General features: G+C 39.5%; 1 protein-coding gene across 1 annotated transcript; it reads left to right on the forward strand.

Moving 5' to 3' along the window:
• Positions 1-1,582: 1,582 nt before the first annotated feature.
• spaca6 (sperm acrosome associated 6) lies at positions 1,583-17,752 on the forward strand. The gene is made up of 9 exons (XM_008432370.3): positions 1,583-12,665; positions 12,737-12,823; positions 12,975-13,046; positions 13,246-13,269; positions 15,046-15,123; positions 15,611-15,714; positions 16,505-16,661; positions 17,330-17,519; positions 17,613-17,752. The coding sequence occupies exons 1-9, from the start codon at positions 12,458-12,460 to the stop codon at positions 17,704-17,706; spliced, it is 1,014 nt and encodes a 337-aa protein (XP_008430592.1). The 5' UTR covers positions 1,583-12,457; the 3' UTR covers positions 17,707-17,752.
• The last annotated feature ends 5,141 nt before the right edge of the window (positions 17,753-22,893 follow it).

Consider the following 22,893-nt stretch of genomic DNA (forward strand, 5'->3'; position numbering starts at 1 on the left):
AATTGTGTTTAGGGTTTTGTAATCTATGTTAGGTTAGGTTTTTGGACCAGAGATGGTAAAATGCAGTCCAAATTCCTTATAAAACGGCAGAGCCACTCATTGTGCAGCTGTACTTTCTTGCAGTCGCCAATCTCTATTAACTGTACGTCACATAAAATAGCACAAAAATACAGGACAGCCAGCTGATGTGCTGCTGTCCTCACATTCTACGTAAAAGTATTGCGACAATGTGATTTTAGATTGACTGTGGAGCTTTTTTTTAATCTTCTCTCTCTCCTCTCTATAGTAACTTGAACACGGATTCCTTAAGTGCTAAGTGATCGTTTCAAATGGATCCGATGTAATGTGCTTGAATATTCACAAGTTCAATAGAATCTGTTTTTGCACTTCTGCTCCCAATACTGAAATTCTCTCGCTGGCATGTAGACAGCATATCATCTTGCCCCAGATATGTCTGAATCAGTGCTCAGAGTAACTTAACACTCCTGGCTTGTAGCTGTTGGAATGTACCACTCTGCTAGCCGTCCTGTAGTGAAAGCCCCACAATTACACATTCTGAGAGAAGAAAGAGAGAAGGAGAGAGAGAGAGAAAGCCAAAAAGGTTTGGGGGTTTTGAAATTCATCATCATTTTTGACACGGAGGGGAACTCTGCATCGACCATGAAGCAGAAGTCACCCAGATTAAGATGTCACAACTGACAGCAGAGCTGATGGCGATGACAGATGGCAGATGGTTTTTAACTCTCATGAAAATCTGTCAGCTATTTAGTGGAATCTGAGCTGTAGTTATTTAACAGAACTCAAAATGGCTGGTAGGTTTTATCTGGGAAGATTGATGTGAGCTTAATTAGCACCTTTCTGAGTGAAGATGTTTTGTAGACACCTGCGCTAAGGCCATGAAGCAGTGTTGCCTCTGGTTTTGCTCTGTTGCTGAGCCTAATGGCTCTCAAACCGGAAGACGTTAAATACGAAGGCAAGCTGAAGTTTGCTTAGTCACCAGTAGAGGGCACCAAATCCCAAGAAATGAAAGGAATGACTCAAGGTTGGAAAGTCTTTGTAGTACTCTCACCAGCTGTTTTGTGGACATAAAAAAAAAAACCTTTCAGGCTTGTGTCCTTGTGTAATTTTGATTATGTAAGTTGTCCTTTTTGTTTCACACAGGAAGGTTTGCAGGGAAAATGCAACACTCTTAAAGACTATTTGTACTTGTTTATGTTGTCATATCTGACAATCAAATTATTATTACAGAAGAAAACTTTTTCTATTATTGTTAGTTTTACTGGATTATTAATTTTATTACTTCTATTTTTATGTAATTTAAGCGATTTTTATTTTTAAAGAAAATGTTTTCCTTTAAAAAGGAATAACAGTAATAAATAATAATAGCAAAGCATTTCCCCTTTTATTACCTCTTTTGTTATTTTCTTTTTATTTATTAAAATGAATCATTTATTATTATTATTATTATTATTTCTTAAAATTCAACCCTGAAACACCCTGCAACCAATTCTTTGGCTTTGTCTGTGAATCTTCTTTTTTATTTTAGTGAAGTTTTCCTTTTGTTTTTTTAGAAAAATGGTAATAATACCTTTACGTTAGGATTGTTCAGCTTCAAAATGCACTAGATTAAATTGCTAGGAGGATGTCAACAATGTGGCAGCAGTGAAGGAAAAGCATGGAAGGACATGAGGTAATTGGTTGTCTGGAGGACGGGAGGCAGACAGGTGCAGAGTGTGTTCACAGACACCTACGTCCTGCTGTTGAAGATCTTGTCTGGAGAGCAGCTCTACAATCTGGGCTCTGCAGTGTGAGGTAGTTGGTTGTATGGTTTCGCATAATAAACAGCACGGAGATAACTGTACAACCTTCTAGCTTTCCCTGCGGAGTCACTTGTTACGACGGCCGGCGTACCCCCAGCAGAGAGGTAAGTATGTTTTGTTACTCTCCCACATCATCACTTTCCTGATGCTTCACATCAGGGCTTTCTGGGCTCTTACAGCTTTTATCCTCTCCAGGTTTAATAACGCAGAGTCCTTATGAAGTCTCCTCCCTGTGAGCTTGTGTGAGATTATGTGGGCAGCTACAGTATGTGTGGCAGCTGGACATATTTGCTGTTGGTGTGCAGTAATCAGTGGCTTCCACTGCAGCAGAAATACCAAGCACCACTGACAGTTCTCTCTCTCTCTCTTTTCCCTCACAGCAGACCTTTAGAAACGAGTAAAAGTTTGTAGGTATAGTAGTTATATGTTATCCCAGTTTCTTCTGTTACTTATACTTAAACTCATTCACTTTCAACTCTTCTGATTCTCACAGCTTCACTATTCTGCCTATTTCTGATTTAACCAAATCTGGCATTGCAATGCTTATGTGAATATTAATCCTGCTAATAATTTTAATTTTAAAAAGTCCAGTCACTTCCAGAACTACATCCTACATATAGCTTATTGCATTAAATAGGCAATAATAATCGTGAATGTTTCTGTAACTATGTGAGTTTCTCCAAGTAATTTAATTAAGTGTTAATGTTTCTCTCTTTTAAAGTTCATAGCGAACAAATTCTGAGTAGTTCATACATCGGTCGATACATGTGTAAAAATGACGTCTCATGCTCCCAGAACCACATATTCATAATTTGAACCCTATGAATCTTGTCATTGTCATCTTGAAATATACCTGCACTATAAAAAAAACAAACAAAAAAAACTGATGAAATAACCTGGTACTTTATTCTTTGGGTACAAAATGTTGATGAAGCTAGACCTGACCAACTGCAGCAATCCCAGATCATAGGACAGGGATTAGTGCTCTTCTCTAAATTGCATTATGAGGAAAGAACATTTTGTGAAAATACTGAAAGGCAGAAGTCACAAAGTTAAAGCTTGGGCACAATGGATCGTCCAGCTGGACCATGATGTTAAACATTCAGCTTAAGAGGAAAGAGAATGTTTCAAAGTGGCCATCAAAAGAGTCCTGATCTCAGTCCAACATAAAAATTTATGAGAAATGGTGAAGAGGCATCTGGAAAGGAAGTCAGCCGACTAACCTGAGTGAGTCACACTAGTCACTGAGTCAGGACGGATCGGCCTATTGAAAGCTTCTGGAAGGATACCCAAAATGTTTCACCCATCAATATGGTTCAAAAGGGCAATGTCTGTACATTTCTTCATTTTAAGAAAAGGAAAATAATAATTCTCCAAAACTATTCTCTCATTATTCCGTGATAAGTTTGGTAATCCTATCTGCCCCAAAACAGGAAAAGTTTAGTTTTGTTTAATGTCATACATTTTAAACACGGGATGTGACTGGCTTCAAGCTTCTTTAAGTGTTTCCATTTTCTTTTGACTTTATATTCAGACTCCTCAATACTCCTGGAAACAATATTAAGTTATCTTTCCACATTAACAACCTCTACACCAAAATATTGTCACACAAATACAGATTTTTTGAGTTTTTAACTGGCCAGTCACAGGTCCAGATCCTTCGAGATAAAATCTGCTCAAGTTGGTCATCAGTCAATTTCTGATTTTGACTTTTTTTTTTGTTTTTTTATAAAAGTTGCTTTAACACAGAGAAATCTGATTTTGTCTTTACCCCCTACGACTTGTCGTCATGAACTTTAAAAGATATCTCTCCCTTATCAAAGAGGAAAACCAAAGGCAGCTATCTACTGCAGGTAGTAATTAGGGATATAAAAGATTGCGAGAGCAGATAACACACTCAACACTCAACCATAAATTTTATGACTCATAGCGAGCAAACATAGCTGAAAATTAAAGGTCGTAAACCATCTGTCTGTGCGCTGCAGGACTTCCTGTTATCAGTGTGCTACTGTACTCCACGACTATCAGAGAAGTTCTGTTTGTCTTGCATTAAACACAAGTTACTGCTACTGTAATGTTATCACATCCACACCGTTGCTCTATTATCTTTTTATTACTCCGCCGCCTCCCCCTCAGCATCTCAGACTGGTGCTTCGAAACAGCAGCCATCTGCAGTGCGTTACAGCCGACTCTCCTCCCTGCCTGGAAGGGTAAAAAAAAAAAAAAAAAAGAAAACGAGGGCATATATCTAAAATGTGCTGAGTCTGCATGGCTAGTTGTAGCGTTCTTTATAACCAGCATACAGGGCTGCTCTCCTGCCAGAACAGACAGCTGAACATCAGGCGAGTGCAAGGTGTTGGGCTGGAAAACTCCATCTTATTGTTTTCTACCCGCTGCCAGATCCGCTCGGCTTGTTTTGTTCTACAGATTGTGCACACTGTGCATATGTGCGAGCAGATTTCATGCAATCACTCTCCCAAATAAAACGCCAGCGGCTTCCTAATAGAAGCCGCCAACGAAGTTCCTTGAAGCGCCTGCACATGCAGAACCTCGCACTCTCGAGATTCCTGCCATTCCAGTCAACGGGAACAGTTGTGAGATAAGCAGCAGCACGGCAATAATAAGCGCCGTGCAAAAGCCTCTCGGGAACGCAACAGCGAACTGGAGCGTCCCGGTCCTGAGACAGATGAGGCAGACACCATCCCAGACTGGTGATGTCATCCCCGTGGAGCATTCCCAGTGCTTTGTGTCTCAGTGGCACTGCAGAGTACAGCCGCAGGCGCGCACACACACACCTGTCTGTGACATTCGGCTTTTGTCACTCAGGTTCGATGGCTGCTTGAGCCAAACAGGGCTGCTGCTTCCTCCCTCTGCCTTGCAGCAAAATGGCGCCCCAGACAGCCTGCGTCTTGGAGAGAGGTGCTCCATTGTGACCAGGAGGACCAGCAACACCTGCGCACTCCAGTCCACAAACAAAACAGATCGCCTGTATGTGCTGTAAATATACAGGAGTTTGTCTTGTGGCAATAAAGCAGGGAGCAAATAAGAGGATATGTGCATCGGGAGCACATGCAGAGAAAACACACACCGTGGCAGATACTGCAAACACACTCAGACTGTTGTTTCTATGCAAATGTAAGTGCAATGGCTTTTACAGTACGACTGCAGAGATTAAAAATGCTCTTCAAAGGGTTTTATTGCATCAGAGCGGTGAATAAGACAACTGTTCGCAGCGGGATTAAAGCAGGAAATACCGCTAAATTAGCAAGTGCTAACATACAGGCAAGCATGAATTATAATTATTCAGTAGGTAAAGCAGGGAGGAGCTGTTCTTATTCCATCACGCTGATAGGCCTGATCTCTTCCAAAGTTATTCAAATTACAACTTCAAACTTTGATAACTGTGAAGTGAAAGGAAAATTATACATATGGCGTGTTTGCATTCAGCACCTTGAGTGAAAACGTTGCTAAACTCTAGAATCAGTTTTGGCTGCAAGCTTTTTGAGTTATGTCTCTACCAGGTTTCAGATATCAGTGTTACAAGTTTTTCCATATATTGCAAACTGTATTTAGGTCCAGATTTTGAGTGGGACATTCAAGCATATTGACATGCTTGGAATTTTATTTAGGCAAAGCTCTGGCTGTAAATTTCGTGTATTCTGGCCTGAAATGTGTTGCAAATCTTCTTCTAGGTTTCTCTTTTATTTATCCATATTTCTAGAATCTTCTTTGCTTTCTGAGGAACAGCAGCTCCCACAGCATGATGCTACTTCCATCATGTTTCACAGTGCGGACAGGGCGTTCTTCCTCATATCATTTGACAAGAGAGCCTTTGTCCACATGTTTGCTGTGTCCCGTTTGTGGCTTATGGCAAACTTTAAACAAGTTAACTTTCTATGAACGCTAACTAAAGCCGCACAATCTCTACCATCTCTGATTTACACTCTTCTTGTCCGTCCTGCTGACAGGTCTTTGTCCAAATAGTGCATTATTTTGTCTACTCTTTCCAGTTTCAGATGATGGATTGAACAGTGATGTATGAGATGTTCAAAGCTTGAAGGTTTTATAAGCTAACCCTCCTTTAAACATCTGTATCCTTGGCCCTGATGTGTTCTTTGATCTCCATTATGTTATTTGTTCACTTGTGTTCACTGGTGTGTGTGTGGTGTGTGTGTGTGTGTGCGTGCGTGTGTGTGTGTGTGTGTGTGTGCGTGCTCATGTTAAATTACACACAGGTGACTGGCTTATATTTGCTTCTTCAGTGACGTTTGTAGACAGCTGGTTTGCTGGATTTTATTCAGACGTATTAAAATAAAGATGTGAAAGCAAAACCATTCAACTCCATTTCAGCTTTTTAGGTGGAAACATATAGATAAATCTTTTTCCTTCCACTTCACAATTATGTTGTATTTTGCTTAAGCCCACTGCATGTAAATCAATAAAGTAGATGGAAGATTGTTTGCAACAGAACAAGTAAAACTATAAGGAAATGTACACGCTTCCAAGGCAATGCACATAGTTCTATATATTTCTTTGATATCTACAAAGGAGTAACATTATTAAGCGCATTCATATGAACAAATTAAAATCGTACAATATTTAATCGCCTTCATTAGCTTGAGAGCTACCAATGCTCCGTCGAGTCAGAGGTCATGCCTTTTCCCGTTTCGAGACAAAGCCTTCACCAGCTCCGCCTAATTCGCTCTGAAAGTGAAAGACATCGGCGGTGCACTCCGTCATACAACACGGTCAGAACACTTTAGGGCCATTAATGATGCTTACCCATCAGCTGTAGTGTTTACGCTCCAGCTCGCCCAACAGACAGCCAATCAGTGACTCTAAATTAGATTTACTTTCATTTCTGAATCCCCCCTCGGGGATGTATGATTCTGTTATCCAACAAACAGAACGGCAAGCTCTCCGTCCGCGCCGATATTGGAATCAAACCGCCTTTGGACATGAGCTCAGATTGAGCAGCGAGTATTAGAAACATTAAATATTCAAAAAAAAAAAAAAGTGTTGCAATTTCTTTGTGGGTGAATGCAACACAAAGGGAGGCTGCGCGCGCAGGGCTTGGTAAAAAAAAAGTCACAGGCCTTCTTGGACAGGATTTATTGTATTTCGTCTCCCCTCTGATGACAAGCGGTGTGATTAAGACACATTTTCTAATTGGCAGAGCTTCCAGTGATGGGTTTATTTAATGTGTTTGATGTCACTCCAGCAGCAATTTGCCGCGGCGCTCGAGCTGCACCATAAATCCCGTAATCAATTTGATGACGGTGTGATTGGTGTACACATGGAAAGGAGGCAGTAATGTCAGCCTCTCAGGTTCATGAGACTCCCGGGCTTCATATTTTCTCTCAATTCACATCCTATTAGAGAGTCTGACCCTCCCCCTCCATTCTCACTCTGTGCTGTAGCTTCTCCGCTCATCCCCACTACCCCTCCCTCCCCCTCTCCTCCACACACACAAAATGTTCCCCTCTTTCGTAGTCACACACATGCAAGCGCACACACATGGACTCGATGCACTCTCTTTCCATCTCTCGCACTTTTACAAACACAGCTCAAAGACTGGAGTGTGTCTGGCTCGGCGTGTGTGCTTTCTGGGGCTTCTGGGGGGTGGGAGGGCGGAGGGCTGCAGAGACGTGAGAGGAGTTGGAAGGATGGTGACTAGAGAGAGTGAGGAAGAGGGAGAAAGAAAGGAAGGCACATGTGTGTTTTCACGAGCACACAACTGAGCAGGCTCCCCTCCACCACGTCACCCCCACCCTCTTTCTCTCTCTTTTTAATTTTTTCCCCCCGGTTTGCAGCCAGGCGCGTTCGGTGACAACAGCCCTGCAGAGACAAAGGGTGAAGCGCTGCGTAGATGTTGTCAGGTAGGTAGAAAGCAGAATACTGGAATCAATACTATTGTCTGTAACCTACCTGCTGCTGGGCTCCCTGTCTGGCCCCGGCAGAGACCATCAAGGGGAGAGGGAGGGAGGGATGGAGGGAGAGAGAGAGAGAGAGAGGGAGGGAGCGGAGAGGAGAAGCAGAATCACTCTGGCTGGGAGAGAAAGGAAAAGAAGAGGCTGACTCTAAGGTGAATACCTGTTTTATTTGCTTTATACATTCCCACCCAGCAAGTTAATGCAGATTCATCCATTTCACCTGCAACTTATTTCACAACTCATGCACATAAAGCCACTGGCAGTAATTAAATAAATCATGTTATTGACAATGCATGATTATATTCACGCTTGTAAGTGGATGCATGTGGGGTTTGCTTACAATATGCAGCCTTTGTGAGTAATTACGGCGCGTCCGTGCTGCTGGCGGCGGGGTCATGTCTGTTCTGAGCTTACTTTGCACCTTTCTCAAAAACAAATTGCTGCATGTTAATAAAACATAATTAACACTGTAAAAATGGCAGCTGTCACTGTTCAGAGTGCAAAAGGTGTGCATGCAGTCATTGCAGAAACTTTGAGCTTCTGCATGTTAATGTTTGTGCTTTCTGTTTCCTTTGATGAAATGAATCGCCACTGTTTTTAAAAAGCAGCGAAAAGCATCAGCACTGCAGTTGTGACAAATGTCTCCTGTCCACGGTGGTCCGACATGCAGCTGCCGGGCTACTCACGTGCAACGTTAACAAAGGCAGCATGCGAAATCACATCTTTGCACTCCCAAATCTTGGCCTGCACGCTTGTGAGGTAAAACTGTTTAATAAAGCATAGCTGTCATGTACAGCAGCTTGATTTGATGCCGAATATGGCGCTGCTAAGTTCAACTTCTTTTTGCGTGTGTTTGTGTAAAATGCAAAAACAAATGCATGATTAAAAAAAAAAAAGCTTGGTTGCACGACAGATTTGTCACAAAAAGCACAGATTTCACTGGCTTTTTTTTTTCCCACGTTTGAACATATGCTGTCTTCAGCATGTGCTTCTGCCTGTCTGCCAGTGGGTGGCATCACCTTCAAATGTTTCTACGCCATGAACTGTCTTTCTTTCATCAATGAAAACTGACGCAATAATTTTCATACGGCACAAAAAGTCACTATGATACTCGTTTTTTGTTGTCTGTTTTTACAGGGGAATATCCGACTTTGACTGGGCCTATTTTACTTATCTGTAGATTTATGTGAACTGATGGTTCTCTGTTTTAGAGATTCGTCTTTCAAAGCATCTTAGGATGCTTGCATTTAGACCCCATGTCTTTAAATGTATTTATTGAAAATGCAGCTATCATGTTTCCAAAGTCGTATAACAGTCGACACATGTAAAGGTTAATTTAAGTTTAAAATTTGGTTCATTTTATATCTTTTAAACATGTACGTCCTGTAGTTATGATGATTAATGTAGTTTTTTTGTTGTTGTTGTCTTAACCTGCACTTTATTTGATAATGTTTTGTACATTTTGAACAGCTTCCTGAGTTCAGAAAACCAAACCGACAGTTGCGTTCACTCAATAAATCATGCTCCAGATGCCCGTGACATTTACCAACACTTTAAAGTTAATTGTTTCTCTTTAATTAATTTCTTTGCAGTGGATTTAATTGATTCATTACAGAGATTATTTGTCCCCTGCTTTGAAAAATGGGCTCCACATCTGCTGTTGCTGAAATGCAAAACAAATGATCAGCGTGGCAGAGTTAATGTCGGTGTTTATGCAGCAGTTGTGCTTTAATTGAACCATTTGGGCTCATTTCTGATCCGCAGCGGAGCAGGAGACCGGGCCGGTGCCGCAGCAGAATCCAAATGTCAGATGAGGTCATGTCTTTGTCTCGGCGCTGCAGCTCTGCGGTTTCCATTAACACGTTTGATTTCGCCGCCGGGCTTTTCTGCGCAATGTAAGCTGCTGTCGTTCTCAACCTCTCGGTGTGTTTTCATTTTACAGTATGCCCCTCTGTCCCTGAGACCCTTAACCTGTGAGGTCAAAGCAGGTCACAGGTGAGGTCCTCGGGAACAGGGCTGCATTCAGTTTCAACGTTTAGCAAAATTTCAAAAATACTTGACGCTTTAATCGCGTTTCCTCCGCTCCATGAAGAGTCGTCTGTTTCAGCCCAAAGGAAGTGTCAGACATTGCAGCATCATCACAGCTTGTGTAATATTACATCAAAGCTGCATGACTGCTCGGACTGTTTTAGCGCCTGTCATGGTACAAATCAAGACTTTTCGGTCGGTGCAAGAAGAGGACAACCATCTCCTGCAGCCCTCTCAGGGGGCCAACCCTATTGGCTGCCTTTGTGCTATCGCCTCTTATCGGGGGCCAATAAGAAGACAGCCGAGGGTTGTGACCCCGTCATACATGTCAACTCTGGAGAAGAAGTCTAAGTTTTTCTTCAAGATGGAGAAGTATTCTTTTTTTCTTTGTGTTTTAATAAAACATCAACTAAAGGTGTTACCTTTGTGCCTATGAGTTATTTACACAACATTTCATCTTGTCAAGGGAAACTAATATGAACGTTGAAATTTACCACATGTAGAGATTTCCCTCTGTCGACTCTGCGATCAGGAGGTAACACATTTTCTTTCCTTTTCAGTAAGTGCATCAAAACTAAGTAGTGCTGGAGCCTTGGCGATGTGTGAGTGGTACACACCTCTGTTGAAATGCAACATCTTTCTGATGTAAAAATAAAACTATGACAAATCATTGCATTGCATATTTTCCAAATGTTTGGACATTTCCTCTACAATTTAACTGAAAATGAAACAAATCCATTAGAAGGAAATAAAATAAAAAGTTGACAAAACTTAGTTGCAGAAGTGTGCTAGCTGATGAGCTAAAGACTTTAAGCATTTTTTGTAGTAATTTTAGCTTTCAGACTATCAGTATGCTACATCTTGACAGCATTTTGCCACTCTGCCTTTTAAAAAAAATCACCCAACTTTATCAGATCCACATACCTGTTTTAATAAACCTTTACGTTTTCTGTCAGATTTGGTTTTTAACTTTGGCTAAGTCCATCCAAAAATTACATTTTTTGTTTATTTTGACCTCTATTTGGAGTCTGTAACGCTGAAAGACTAAAGCTTACTAAGTTATCTGAAGATTCTAGGTATAAACTCGTGGTAATTTTACACACTTTCTCAAAAATGTTAGCTCCATCTGAAGAAGAGCAACTCCAGATCACGGTTCTGCCTCCATTATGTTTTATTGTAGCTGTTGTGTTCTTCTGATTATGTTCTTTGTTGTTTTTCCTTCATCAAATTTACCTTTTGATATTGTAGCTCAAACTTTAATGCTGCTTTCATTCGACCATCAGAAGCTTTTAGAAACCTCTAGCAAGTTTGGCCGTCTTCTTTAGAAGTTTTGTTATCATTTTAGAGTCCGACTTGTGAGTTCAGACACATGGAAAACGTTTCCCCCTCCAGAGTAAAACCAGAGTCGGAACTTACAGTTTTTGGCTTTGATTGAGATTCTGAAAAATCTAGTTTTTTTCCATTCGTTCCCATTGACGCATTGCAACTAGAAAATTAGAAATGTTCTTCTTTTCTTTTGAGAAAACTCACAATAATGAGAACGAGCCGCATGCCAGACACAAGCCTACAGGCACGGCCAGAAAGGCGCACACACACACACACACACACACACACACACACACACACACACGCGCACACACACACACACACACACACACACACACACACACACACACACACACACACACACACACACTCCAGTTTATTTGGAATTTTCCGTGTTCAGCCATCTGACTAACAATCGGACTTTGGCGGTCCTGGAGAACACTCTTGCCTGATATTGATTGGCCTGTCTGCGCTGAGACAGATGAATGCATTAGTACCCAGCTCACCCTGCCACTGGAAATATATTAAGTTCATGTATTAGGCACCCTGTCTGGTTGCCATGGAGATGCACCAGGAGCGAGGGATCGGGGAGAAGAAGGATGGGGGAGTGTAGGGATGAGGAGACGAGTGGGGGATACAGGATGCAATGAGGCAGTTGAGTTGATTTGTAGTCCTACTCCCTCTTCGTTTATTTCTGTCTGTCACTCGAGCGTCCGCTCTTACCTCCGTCCCCTCCTCTCCCTTTGTCTCATGACTTCAGTTTCTTTTCGCTTGAAAAAAAAAAACTGTCTGAACTTTATCAGGAAAAACATTAAATTTTCACCTCATCAATTAATTTTGTTCCTCTTTTGTTCTTCATTTCCCCCTTCTGACTGGCTCCCGACTCGCCATCTGTCAATTTCTACGGCTGTCTCGTTTACTGAAAATTAAATGAAATTCAAATTTTACTTGAATTTTCTTGCCAATCTTCCTTCTTGCTTTGTCCTGACACATACCTAGCCGTTTAACTCCCCTTTTATCTGCCCCTCTCCCCTCATCTGCGCCACCTCCCTCCTCGGCTCACGCCATCTCTGTGCTCTGCAGTAAAACTGGTGCATTGAGGCAGCAGGAAATGAGGAATAGAGACAATAGAATGGAGGAAATACAGGAGATACTGTCTGCTCTCAGACCCAAACACAAACCCCTCAAGCTCATAGACAATCAGATGTATGTAAAATTTGTCTTTAAGGCTCTCAAGTTGTTCTTGTAACCTGAAGAATTATAATTTCTTCACATGTTGTCGCCGTGGAAGCTGGATTTGAAGAAAAACAAAAAATTGTGCTCAGTTTGGAGCTCCTGCTAAAAATATGCATGGCTGTTTTGTGGCTCGCAAGTGTTAGTTTGCTGATTTGCCCCTCTCTGAGCTGTTATGTCTGCTTTATCAAGCCGCAAGTCAGTGGTCGGCTGTGTACGGGCTTCATTGTGGAAGAAACGTACGTCAACAGCGTGGACGAATGCTTCAGGATGCTGGAACGCATATTCGATACGAATGAGGCAGTGATGGAGGCTGGAAGAGCGGGTAGGGGGCAAGCGGTCTATTTGTCTTTTAATTCCAGCAAAGCAAAGAGGTGATGTGTTTCCCCTCTGCAGCTGGAGGTTTAGAAGGCAAGCTGAAGGAGATCCTAGAAGCAGAGATCTTACCCATAGCGAGAGACTTTCAGGCAAAGCGCATTATGGGTAACTACAACACCTCCTCCAGTAGACAGCGAATGAGTTGTTAAGCGAGGTCCGGAAATTAGACGTTTCCGAAATGATGCCCTGAGGCACTGGATTCACCTAGATGTTTTGAGACAAATATCTCCTGTCTTCCTTCTCCTCCGTCTACTAGACTCTATGTATGAAAGCAGGTTGCAGAAAGCAGCAGACAATTTCATTGCAGCTGCCTCCAAACTGCCTAGAGGTGAGACATGGGCTCTTACACTTTTCCTTCATCTCTTCATCTAAACTAAGGCACACGTTGAATTATCACCACTCCCTCTGATCTCTCTGTGATAATCTAGTTATGTCAATGCAGCCTTTAAAACACTGTGGAAGCCAAATCGCATGTGCAAAAAATCTAATCATGTGATGAAGAAAACCTTTCATTTTTTCCCCCACAGATACTCAGTGTATACCTCCATGTGGTGAGTGCCAACCTGTTTATACAATATCTTTAAAATAGAATGCAAAATGACAGTGCAATTCAAAATACATACAATTTTGTCATGCAACAACTACAAGCCAGCACAAAGTCGTGCAGAGAAAGTAAAAGGATTCATTAACTGCATCCAGAAGAACAAGGTCAATAAAGTTATTGAGAAGTTTAGGTTTTAAAAATATCCCAAGCTTTGAAGGTCTCACTGCACACTTTTTCTTCCATCATTTGAAAATGGAAAACGAATTGCACAACAGTAAACAAAACATGGTCATCCAGCTTGGCTAGCAGGAGAGCGTTACAAAGTGATGTAACCAAGAGCCTTAACTGGAGGAGCAGCAAAGACGCAAAGCTTCACATTTCTTTAAAGTTCAAATATTAATTTTCAACTCTGAAAGAGCAGCAAGACAGTTGATTTGTTAAGCCAAAAGACTAAACATTTTCTCTCTGCAATGTGCCACGAGCAAACATGCTTTAGATGAAATGTAAAAACTAACAATCTGAGCTCAGCACCTCCTCTGTGAAACATTGAGGCAGATACAAATGGATGGTACACTCTCCAGGTTTATATTTTTAATAAAAAATGAAAACCATCAATCATTTTCCTCCTAGTTTATAATTACACACTATTTTGAGTCGATCTGTCATTAAAAAGTTGAGGATCACAACAAATAACCCCGTACTAAAAACACTTAGTGTTTCAATAATTCAAACACTCTGTGCATTAATATAAATTAATACGCAGAGTGGAAACTGTCTTGAAACCATTGCAGAAGCGAACGTCCCTGGTCCTCCTTATCTCCACTCAAGATACAAGATTGACTGCTTTGCAAACTGCAGCCAATAGCGTGTCAAGCCCAGATATTTCAGCTCTCCAGGCTGCATTAAGTTTAGATATTCTTCATGACAAAACCCACACACAGGTGAATTATCCGGAAATAGGTCAGTTGTGTGTTTACAGTTCAAATATTAATTTGAGGGGTGTCAGGCCTTTTCCCTCTCACACGTTCACATTTTATCCAAAATGCTGCCACATAATGGATTTTTGGAAATGTTAAAAGTTTTTTCTTAATCAGTTGTTGTCAATCTTTTTTTTTTTTTTTTTTTTTGTTATGTAAGATGAAGCTATAACAGCCAATCAGGGAGAGACCAAGACCAAAAGTAGACATCTACCCTCTGAAACCAACTCCACTGGTACAGGTGTTTTAGGGGTTCATGTGAATATTATCTGATGAACCTTTAAATTTAAGTGGCTATGATAGGAAGCTGTTTCTGATCAGTGATCTTCCTTAGTAAAAGAACAAATAGGACAGTGAAAAAAATAATGAAACTGCAATTACCTAAACAACAGTAGTATTTTTGCTTTACCATCACATCAAAGGTTAAGTTCAACTGAAAAATTATTTGATATATTGTACTCTTAGAATATCAAGCAGTAATATCACTGGTGGCACATGGCTTCCTTCTCCCATTTCCTCTGTAAATTATAATTAATTTAGTGTAAATAACAACCCAATGCAGTGATTATAGGGTCATGACTCTTTTTTGTGATTTGCATAAACCTCTTTGATGTTTCTCAGATTTGAAGTGTTTTAAGACGGTGGAAGTTCACTTTTCTTCCTGACCTCTCTCATACATTCGCTTCAGGGAATCTGGATTTATCCAAAATAAAGACGTCAAGTGACTTATCTCCCGCAGGTTTAAGATATCACCTGCTCATAACCGATTAATTTTGCCTCCTTTAATGCTAGTTCCATGCTTCCAGGTTTTCAGAACATAGATGCTGCGTACAACTGTGAAACCTGCCAGTACGACTCCTGCTTATTCCCCCTCGACTGTCCAGGTGAGAACGTAATTCACTGCCCGACAGATTTTGTTACATCACAGCTAAAGAAGATGTGCTAATCCAGACTTGACAGATCCTTAAATAACTATATTTTCCCCTTCATAAATCCTGATCCCTGAAATGCTCTGTGTTTGATCCTTCAAATGCTCTTAGCTAAAAAGTCAGGATTTGAAAATGAGACAGTGGAAAGGTTTTATTTCCACACATTATATCTTTTTTGCACAGAGCCCTCGAGGTTCTCTTTAAGTCGATGACTTCTTTATGCGGGGTGACAGCCGACTCCCACACACGGCGGTGTTCGTATCACCCCTGTACAGCTCAGCCAATGTTTAGCATATCATCACTTTTGCTGCACTCCTCTGAGACTAGGCTTAAGTATTATCATTAAGGAAGACTCAGACTGCAAGTGCTGCCCTCTGTGAATGTTATCTGTGTGCGTGTGTCTCTGTCTGTGTGCTTGTGGGTGGCTATATGTTTATTTCAGTTGAAGAAATTGAAGTAATGGAGGGTAGAGGGATCGAAATGCGCTGCGATGTGCCATTCGACCTGCCAAATGATATTGAGGCGGTCTGGAGGATTGCAGAGCAGGTACACTCAAACTACAGTGATCTGTGTATGTCCAGACCCTCAGAGGATTAGCTCAACATCTTCTATGTGATCATTACGTAAAATTATAAGTAGATACTTCTAGGAACAGGTTTTTGCAAAGCCCAAAATACCAGAATACCACAAACAGATTGAAGCAGATTGAAAGTAAAGTTTAAGGTAATATTTTAATTTTAGCAACCTATTTGTTTCTAACTCAAAATAATAATTGCACATTTTTGCAAAGATCAGGAATAAGGCAGTACTTATAGATAAAATAATCAATCAAAGGGGACCAATTTATGCAAAACATAACTTTAAAAACATGCTTAATAACTAGAAGAAATTGCAAAATTGTTCACAAGATGCACATATGAGTATTAAAATAATCAAGAAGAGATTTAAAAACTCATTGAAGCCAGAATATAATTGGAAGGCAAAATACAAATTGTGAAAAAAAATAACAAATAAGCACAGATGAAACAAAAAAAACTTTAGCAAAATTATTATTTTTTTAATTGAGCATCATAGTTGATCTTTAATAAAACTAAAAGGTGTGTGGGAATCTGCTGCCGCTGATAATAGGAGTAATTTCACTTTCATGTCGTTTTCCGTACGGATCTCCAGCTAAAACTGATTTAACTGTAAGGCGTTTCCATTTTTTCAGTTTACTTGAATTATGTCTGAAGCAGATTGTTGACTTCGGCCTACAAATGTTACAAACTCTTTACTGAAGATCTTTCTGCAGTCTGAATCATCTCCTATAGATAAACAGCTGTATCTTCCTCCACAGTTCAAAACGCAGGAAACGGAGCACTTTAAGGAGGTGACTGCAGGACCCGACAGGGTTTACTTCATTTCATCAACTAGCACTCAGCATACGGGCACCTACCAGTGTGAGATTTTCTCAGGCATTCGATCAATTGTCAGGCTTTACTTCTACGTCACAGGTAACAGGATGTGCCAGATGTTAAGTGACAAAATAGAAACTGAGGCTTTTATGTTAAATGGGGGACATGTGACTGTTTAAAGAAAAGTTATTTAGGTCAATATAGATTTCATCCCTGTTTAGATCATGTAAAATAATAAAGAAATATTAGTGCAGAATATGACACACAGCATTTTGCTGAAGTTTTAAATACTTTTCTAATAAAGTTATTCTGATCAGTAGTTGGACTTAATATTATCATCAATTGTCTGTTTATTCATTATAAATGTGTTCAAATGGAAGACAAAAGAAGAACAACTCTACATCAGATGAATGGCATGTAAAGCTACCTCTTTATGAAATGAGAAAGAATCTAAAATAGATATGACATGGAACCAGAATCATGTTGGATTTGCTACAATTTGTGCTAAAAGCGCTTTGTCAATCACTTCTTGGTGCTTAAATATCACTTTTTAGTTCTGAGCTAAAATAGTCACCTGGAAATAATTAATTGAGATTTAAAGAAAATGTTTTATCCACCTTCAGAAAGTCTACAGACATAAACAGTAGGAACATTTTCACAAATTATTGGAAAGCCTGGCTCCTTAGATCCAAAATGTTCATTTTATCTACAACTTGAAAATTGGAAATCCAATTTTGCATATCTTTCTGCGTCTCTGTGTCTTTAAGTGACCCCCCAGCCTGTGGAAGGCCACACAGCGCTGCAGGGGATATTTGACCTGTCTCTGCTCCCAAGAGGGCAGTTACTCACCGCGCCTGGTGCTGCTGGTGCTGCTCCTCACTTCTTCCTTCACCTCCTCCTGTTTCTTCTCACCACCTGTTTAGCCTCTTCACTGCTGCTGCTGTTCGTCTCCCTGGGGTGAAGACAAAGCTTTTATTTGGACAATATGAGACATTGGCAACAATCGGCACCTGTCCATTTATTAGTCATATTGTATCTTTGTCATTCCAGGTTCCTGTACTGGTTGTCGGTATCGGAGGTAGACCATCCTGTAGCAGATTCGGATGAAGAAGATTATTTCGGTGTTTCAATGTTAGCAATATGAAAAGGAGCGGCTTTTATTAAAAACGTACATAAAGTACTGGATATTCTGTGAAGCATTATGTCATACTTGGATGTAAACGCATGTGTAACTCTTCTCACCACTAGAGGTCAGGATACACATTTTTATTAGAATAATTGACAATGGCTTTCTATATGCATAAATCATTAAAATTAGCTGTTTTAATAAAATTGCAACAAATTTTAGTGCATAACATATGTGTCTTTGTGAAAGTATAGCTCAGTTTATGCGTATTTAAATCTACTTTTTAAACTCCTATGCCATCTAATAAATACAATCAGAAACAGTTTATTTAAATATAATTAAAACATCAACAAAATGGTAGATTTACCTTTTTTAATACCTGGATTAAATCTTAAACTTTTGCTTGCTCTCCTATCATGTGCAGTGACAAAATCTGAGGTCACATTTTTCCACTGATTACATCTTTATTTTTGTTCACTTAACTTTCCCCCTATTTTGATATATTTCTACTATAATAAGCTTTATTGAAATGCATGTGAAAGAAAATGATATATTTTCCTTTATCAAAGATAGTTTGGCTGGTCAGAGTTGATAGGAAAATATATGGAGTTAAATACTTTAACATGCTGTCCTGGAAAACAGCATGTTAAAGCTACTAATGAGATAAGACTAAATCAGTGGAAGATCCACCTTCCAGCAATAAAACAAACACTAAATATACAGCCAGAGATACAGTGGAGTGGTTTAAATCAGTACAGCACGCTCGTGGGTTGGAACGGCCTTGATGTTTGCAGACATTTCTAATCTGATTTGATTGAGCAGAAGTTGTTTTGCAAAGAAGAATAGAGAAAACCTTCAGTCTCTCAATGAACACAACTGGTAGACATGTCCCGAAAGACTTTCAGCTGAAAGGTGTCTTTAAAAGGTATTCACCAAGTATTCAATCACACAGGCTGAATACAAATGCTGCAATTTTCAGATAGTTATTTGTAAAAAAAAAAAAAAAAAAAAGAAAGAGAAAGAGAAAGAAAGAAAGAAAGAAAGAAAGAAAGAAAGAAAGAAAGAAAGAGAAAGAGAAAGAAAGAAAGAAAAAACTTTCAAATTGTGTTATCACTTTTCATCCATCTTATAATTAAGTGCCACTGCTGAAGTCTGCTGTTGCAATGTAACAAAATCTGAATATATATTTTTGCAAGGCCCGGTATCTTTTCCTATTTGTTACTCATTGGTTGTGCATGTTTGTTCGGCCATGACGTTTGTATTTGCTATCCTAAAATGTTGTTTTCATTGTTTTACTTATCAGATCAGACTTACAGATCACCAATGTAAGTCAAGGACCCAAAACAGATAGAGGCACTGAATGACATGTGATAACATACATGAGAGCGTGTGAAAAAGACAAGATGCTACTAGATAAAGTGCTACAACAAAATGCATAAAAAAGTTACTGAGATGGAAGTAAAAGTATGTAATGGATGAAAGCTATTGTCATGGAACGACTTCATAACCAGACAGAAATTTTAATTGAACAGGGAGGAACAAATTTCACTCACTCAGTGAAGTGTGTTGTCCTGAAGTGTGCGGCCTGGTTTGCTTCTGGATACGTTCTGTGCTAAAATGATAAGGTATTTTACATGTTCCACCAGTAAAAGAGCGATTTGATACTGTAACCTAAAGACCACCAGGGGGCAGCAAAACACAGCTTGTCTTATAGTCTACTCAATAAACAGCAGTCACACATTTTGGAGATTTCTACACTTAGCTTGAATTCATCTTTGAACTTTGTGATGACATTAGTTTCATGTCACATCAAGACTGTGACCCTGACGTGGTGTGCTGTGGTGGCGCAGGGGTTAAGCACAACCCACATATGCAGGCCTTAGTCCTCGATGTGGCAGCCGCAGGTTCGATTCCTAACCTGGCGACCTTTGCCGCATGTCTTCCCCTTCTCTCATTCCCACTTTCCTGTCAATTAACTATCAAAGAAAGGCCACTACAGCCAAAAAAACAGACTGTGACCCTGAGATGATCTGGTTTCTAAAGACAACAACCTTAAAACAAATCTGAAAAAGGAGAAGTATTTCAAATTGCAAAACTGATAATTTCCTAAAAGAAATATGACAATTCAGTCATTTGCGTAGACATTTTCTGCAACAATTAATCACTCAAAACTGCTCAGCACAGAACTGCTGAAGTGCAGGTTCTGTGTCCCAAGACCTTGTCAGAGGTTGATGAGATGGACGTGTACGTGTGATCAGCCTAAGATCTCAATTCCGAAAAAAAAACCATTCAGGAAACAATTAGAAATAAATTGTACTAAATTATTTGATTGTTTAAAGTCCTTACACTTGAATCTGTCTCATTTTGGGCAAAAAGTTTCCGATTTCTACCATGTATCATGGAAACACAATTTATTTCTTGTGAGTTATGGCAACAAAACATCTTCAATTTACAATGGAGTCACAGCCATCAGGTGCTTGAAACAGTATCAGTCATTTATGTCATGAGGTTAGGCGAGGGCGTTAAGTCGGGATATTTACAGTAGGGCTGGGTCACTGGATCATAGGGAAAGGCCAGGACCAATCCTCAAAACAAGAAAATATTATACAACCACGTGAACGGAGGAAAATACCACCCTGGTATTGATGAACCTCCTATCTATAACTTGTGAAAATCTCCAAACAAAATAACTCTATAACACTTAAAAAGTATTTACTGTATCATTGTATCTTCCAAGAAAACAGACAATTTTTAAATAAATATATTGTTTTTTTCATCTGCCAAAATAATAATAAAAAAAAATTTCACTTTCTTTAACCTCTTTGAAAATGCCCTTTCTCCTCATTTCAGCTAAACATCCCTGAAAGTCATTTTGACTGCTTTTGCTGGTGTATTTTTCAGGCACCAATTTTCCTCACAAGAGCTAAGAAAGTTACCTTGGTTTGTCAAGTTTCAGTTTCAAAATGTTATTTGTTGAGAAATGCTTAGTGTGGCTGTCAAAAGCAGCATTTCAGGCACTGTTTTAATGTCATTCTGCTTTTTAATAGCTGTTATTAAAATCTCCCTTTATTTTAAGTGCAGATGTATTTTTCACAGCCATACTTTAGTACTTTATTCTGTCATAGCATTCACATGACCACAGAGATGGTTACTAACATTTATTAATTTAGTACCAATTTCAAAAATTAAATACTGGTAAGAGTTGTTTCACTGCACCCTACTTTTATCAAAAATTTTTCTTGGGTAATATTATTAAATATCGCTACTTGCTTGAGTTTCTGAATACTTTATCCTCTTTGAGTCACTTTACTGAATGAAGAACAACCCCGTTTTTAGCAAAAATGCACCGGACACAACAGTTTAGCTAAAGTGAAACCTCTTTTTAAATAATATTTTCTAGCCTGTTATGCTGCAATACTGATCTTATTATCTTCTACGGAGCCATTGGTGAAACTTCAATCCCTGAAACAGCAAGCCCCAAATATTTTTCATATTTTAACAATTAATAAACTGTCTATGTTTATTGTTAAAACTAGGGAAATATGCTAATGCTCTTACAAATCACGCGCGAGTGAGTGATTTCGGCATGTGATTAATGAAGGTGTATGTCGCGACCTGCACCTTCAGCAAACATTTAATTCATTTGTAATTGGACTTTGTTAAAACATTACCTGGATAAAGTTTGGCGGCTCATCGGCTCCCGCTCTCCTTGGAGGAAGTCTGCCTGCCTGCCGGGTGGATGTTCCTGTGACTCACCGGCATGTGCGGAGCAGGAGGGCGACGGGGTCTGCAAGGCCGTAACTAAGCTTTTTAGGGACCTAAGATTGTATTGATAATTATATATCCTTGGTCAATTATTATTTGATTCCAATGAAATAGAAGACATCTGGACAAGTAAGCGATTTGTTTTTATGAGTATCTGGGGAGGCACTCCTTCCTTGCCCCTGGTTGATTCTTCAACAACTTGATTTTTTCCCCCCTTTAAATCATGTATTATGAAAAAAATATTTTTAGTCCTGGACACAATAGGTGGAGTGAATTCTTGACAAAACCCATTTCCACATCCTGTAGACGAACATTGGTGTTTCACCCATTAACAAGACGTACATCCAATGGAAAAACACGAGGAAGTCTCTAAAAACCAAATGTTGTGTTTAAAATTTCTCTCAGTTAGTGAGGCTCACTGTAGTAAAAAGCTGCATTATTGATAAGCCTGCAGCAACATGTGCAGTCACAGTTGATGTGCAATCAACGTTTATACCATTTGGTATAAAAGCTGATTAATAGCGCCAACAAAACGAGAATTTACTGAAGTAACTCAGTTCACTAAGTGAAACACGTTAAAGTTGACTGATTAATTACACGCAGACTAATGTTTTCAAGGCTTTAAATCTGTTTATGATGATGATTATGATACAATATGCTTTTGAATCTGACAGAAAATGTCATTGCATATTCAATAAATATTCTAATTTATTGAATAAATAAATTTATTGAATATTTATTTCAATAAATTAGAAATAAATATTCTAATTTATTGAATATGACTGCACCTACTGTTGAAATTATCTGATAAAATAAAGATATGATGACAAATGTCAGTTTACTAAAGTGTTTCATTATGTAACAACTATGTACAGCAGTAAAGTTTTTTTTAGCTAATATGCATACAGTTTAACCTTATGAAAGTAGATAAAGATTTTTAAGAGGCTACATTTGCCATTAAAATGCTCTTTCTCAAACCGTGTAAAAATAATATCTGCAGCAGGAGTGATGACTATTTACACAGGATAGATGGACACATCAGGTCCTGTATTTTTCTGAAGAGCCCAGAACTTTCTTTCTTTCTGCAAGGCAACACTGCCACTGTGCAGCCTCAGCCTATCAGCATTACGTGGTATTTTTAAAAAAAGCATGAGAATACAGAAGGTCAAATAATCTTGCTTGTTGAGAGGCCTGATAGCAATAGATTTATGATTGCAATATAAGTCCCCATGGACAGCACACCTGGAGCTCCTCATGCAATGGACTGGTTCGTCACAGGGCAAACATAGACACACAGCGCAGCCGCGCCTGCATTCTCAATTATAAAGTCAACCTAAAGGACCTAAGGTATGCAACTGGAGTACCTGGAGGAAGCTATGCAGGTATATCAGTGACTTTGAAAATCCTTGGAAAAGTCTCAGCTTTCTGTTTTCTCTTTTT

Source organism: Poecilia reticulata, chromosome 16 (assembly GCF_904066995.2).
Source record: "Poecilia reticulata chromosome 16, P_reticulata-male-v2, whole genome shotgun sequence".
NCBI classification, from domain to species: domain Eukaryota; kingdom Metazoa; phylum Chordata; class Actinopteri; order Cyprinodontiformes; family Poeciliidae; genus Poecilia; species Poecilia reticulata.

Excerpts from the sequence above, each read along its gene's own strand:
- spaca6 (XM_008432370.3), top strand. The coding sequence starts at position 12,458 with ATGGCTGTTTTGTGGCTCGCAAGTGTTAGTTTGCTGATTTGCCCCTCT. Across the intron at positions 15,124-15,610 it reads ATTCCCCCTCGACTGTCCAG|TTGAAGAAATTGAAGTAATG; the intron begins GTGAGAACGTAA and ends TGTTTATTTCAG. Across the intron at positions 15,715-16,504 it reads TCTGGAGGATTGCAGAGCAG|TTCAAAACGCAGGAAACGGA; the intron begins GTACACTCAAAC and ends CTTCCTCCACAG.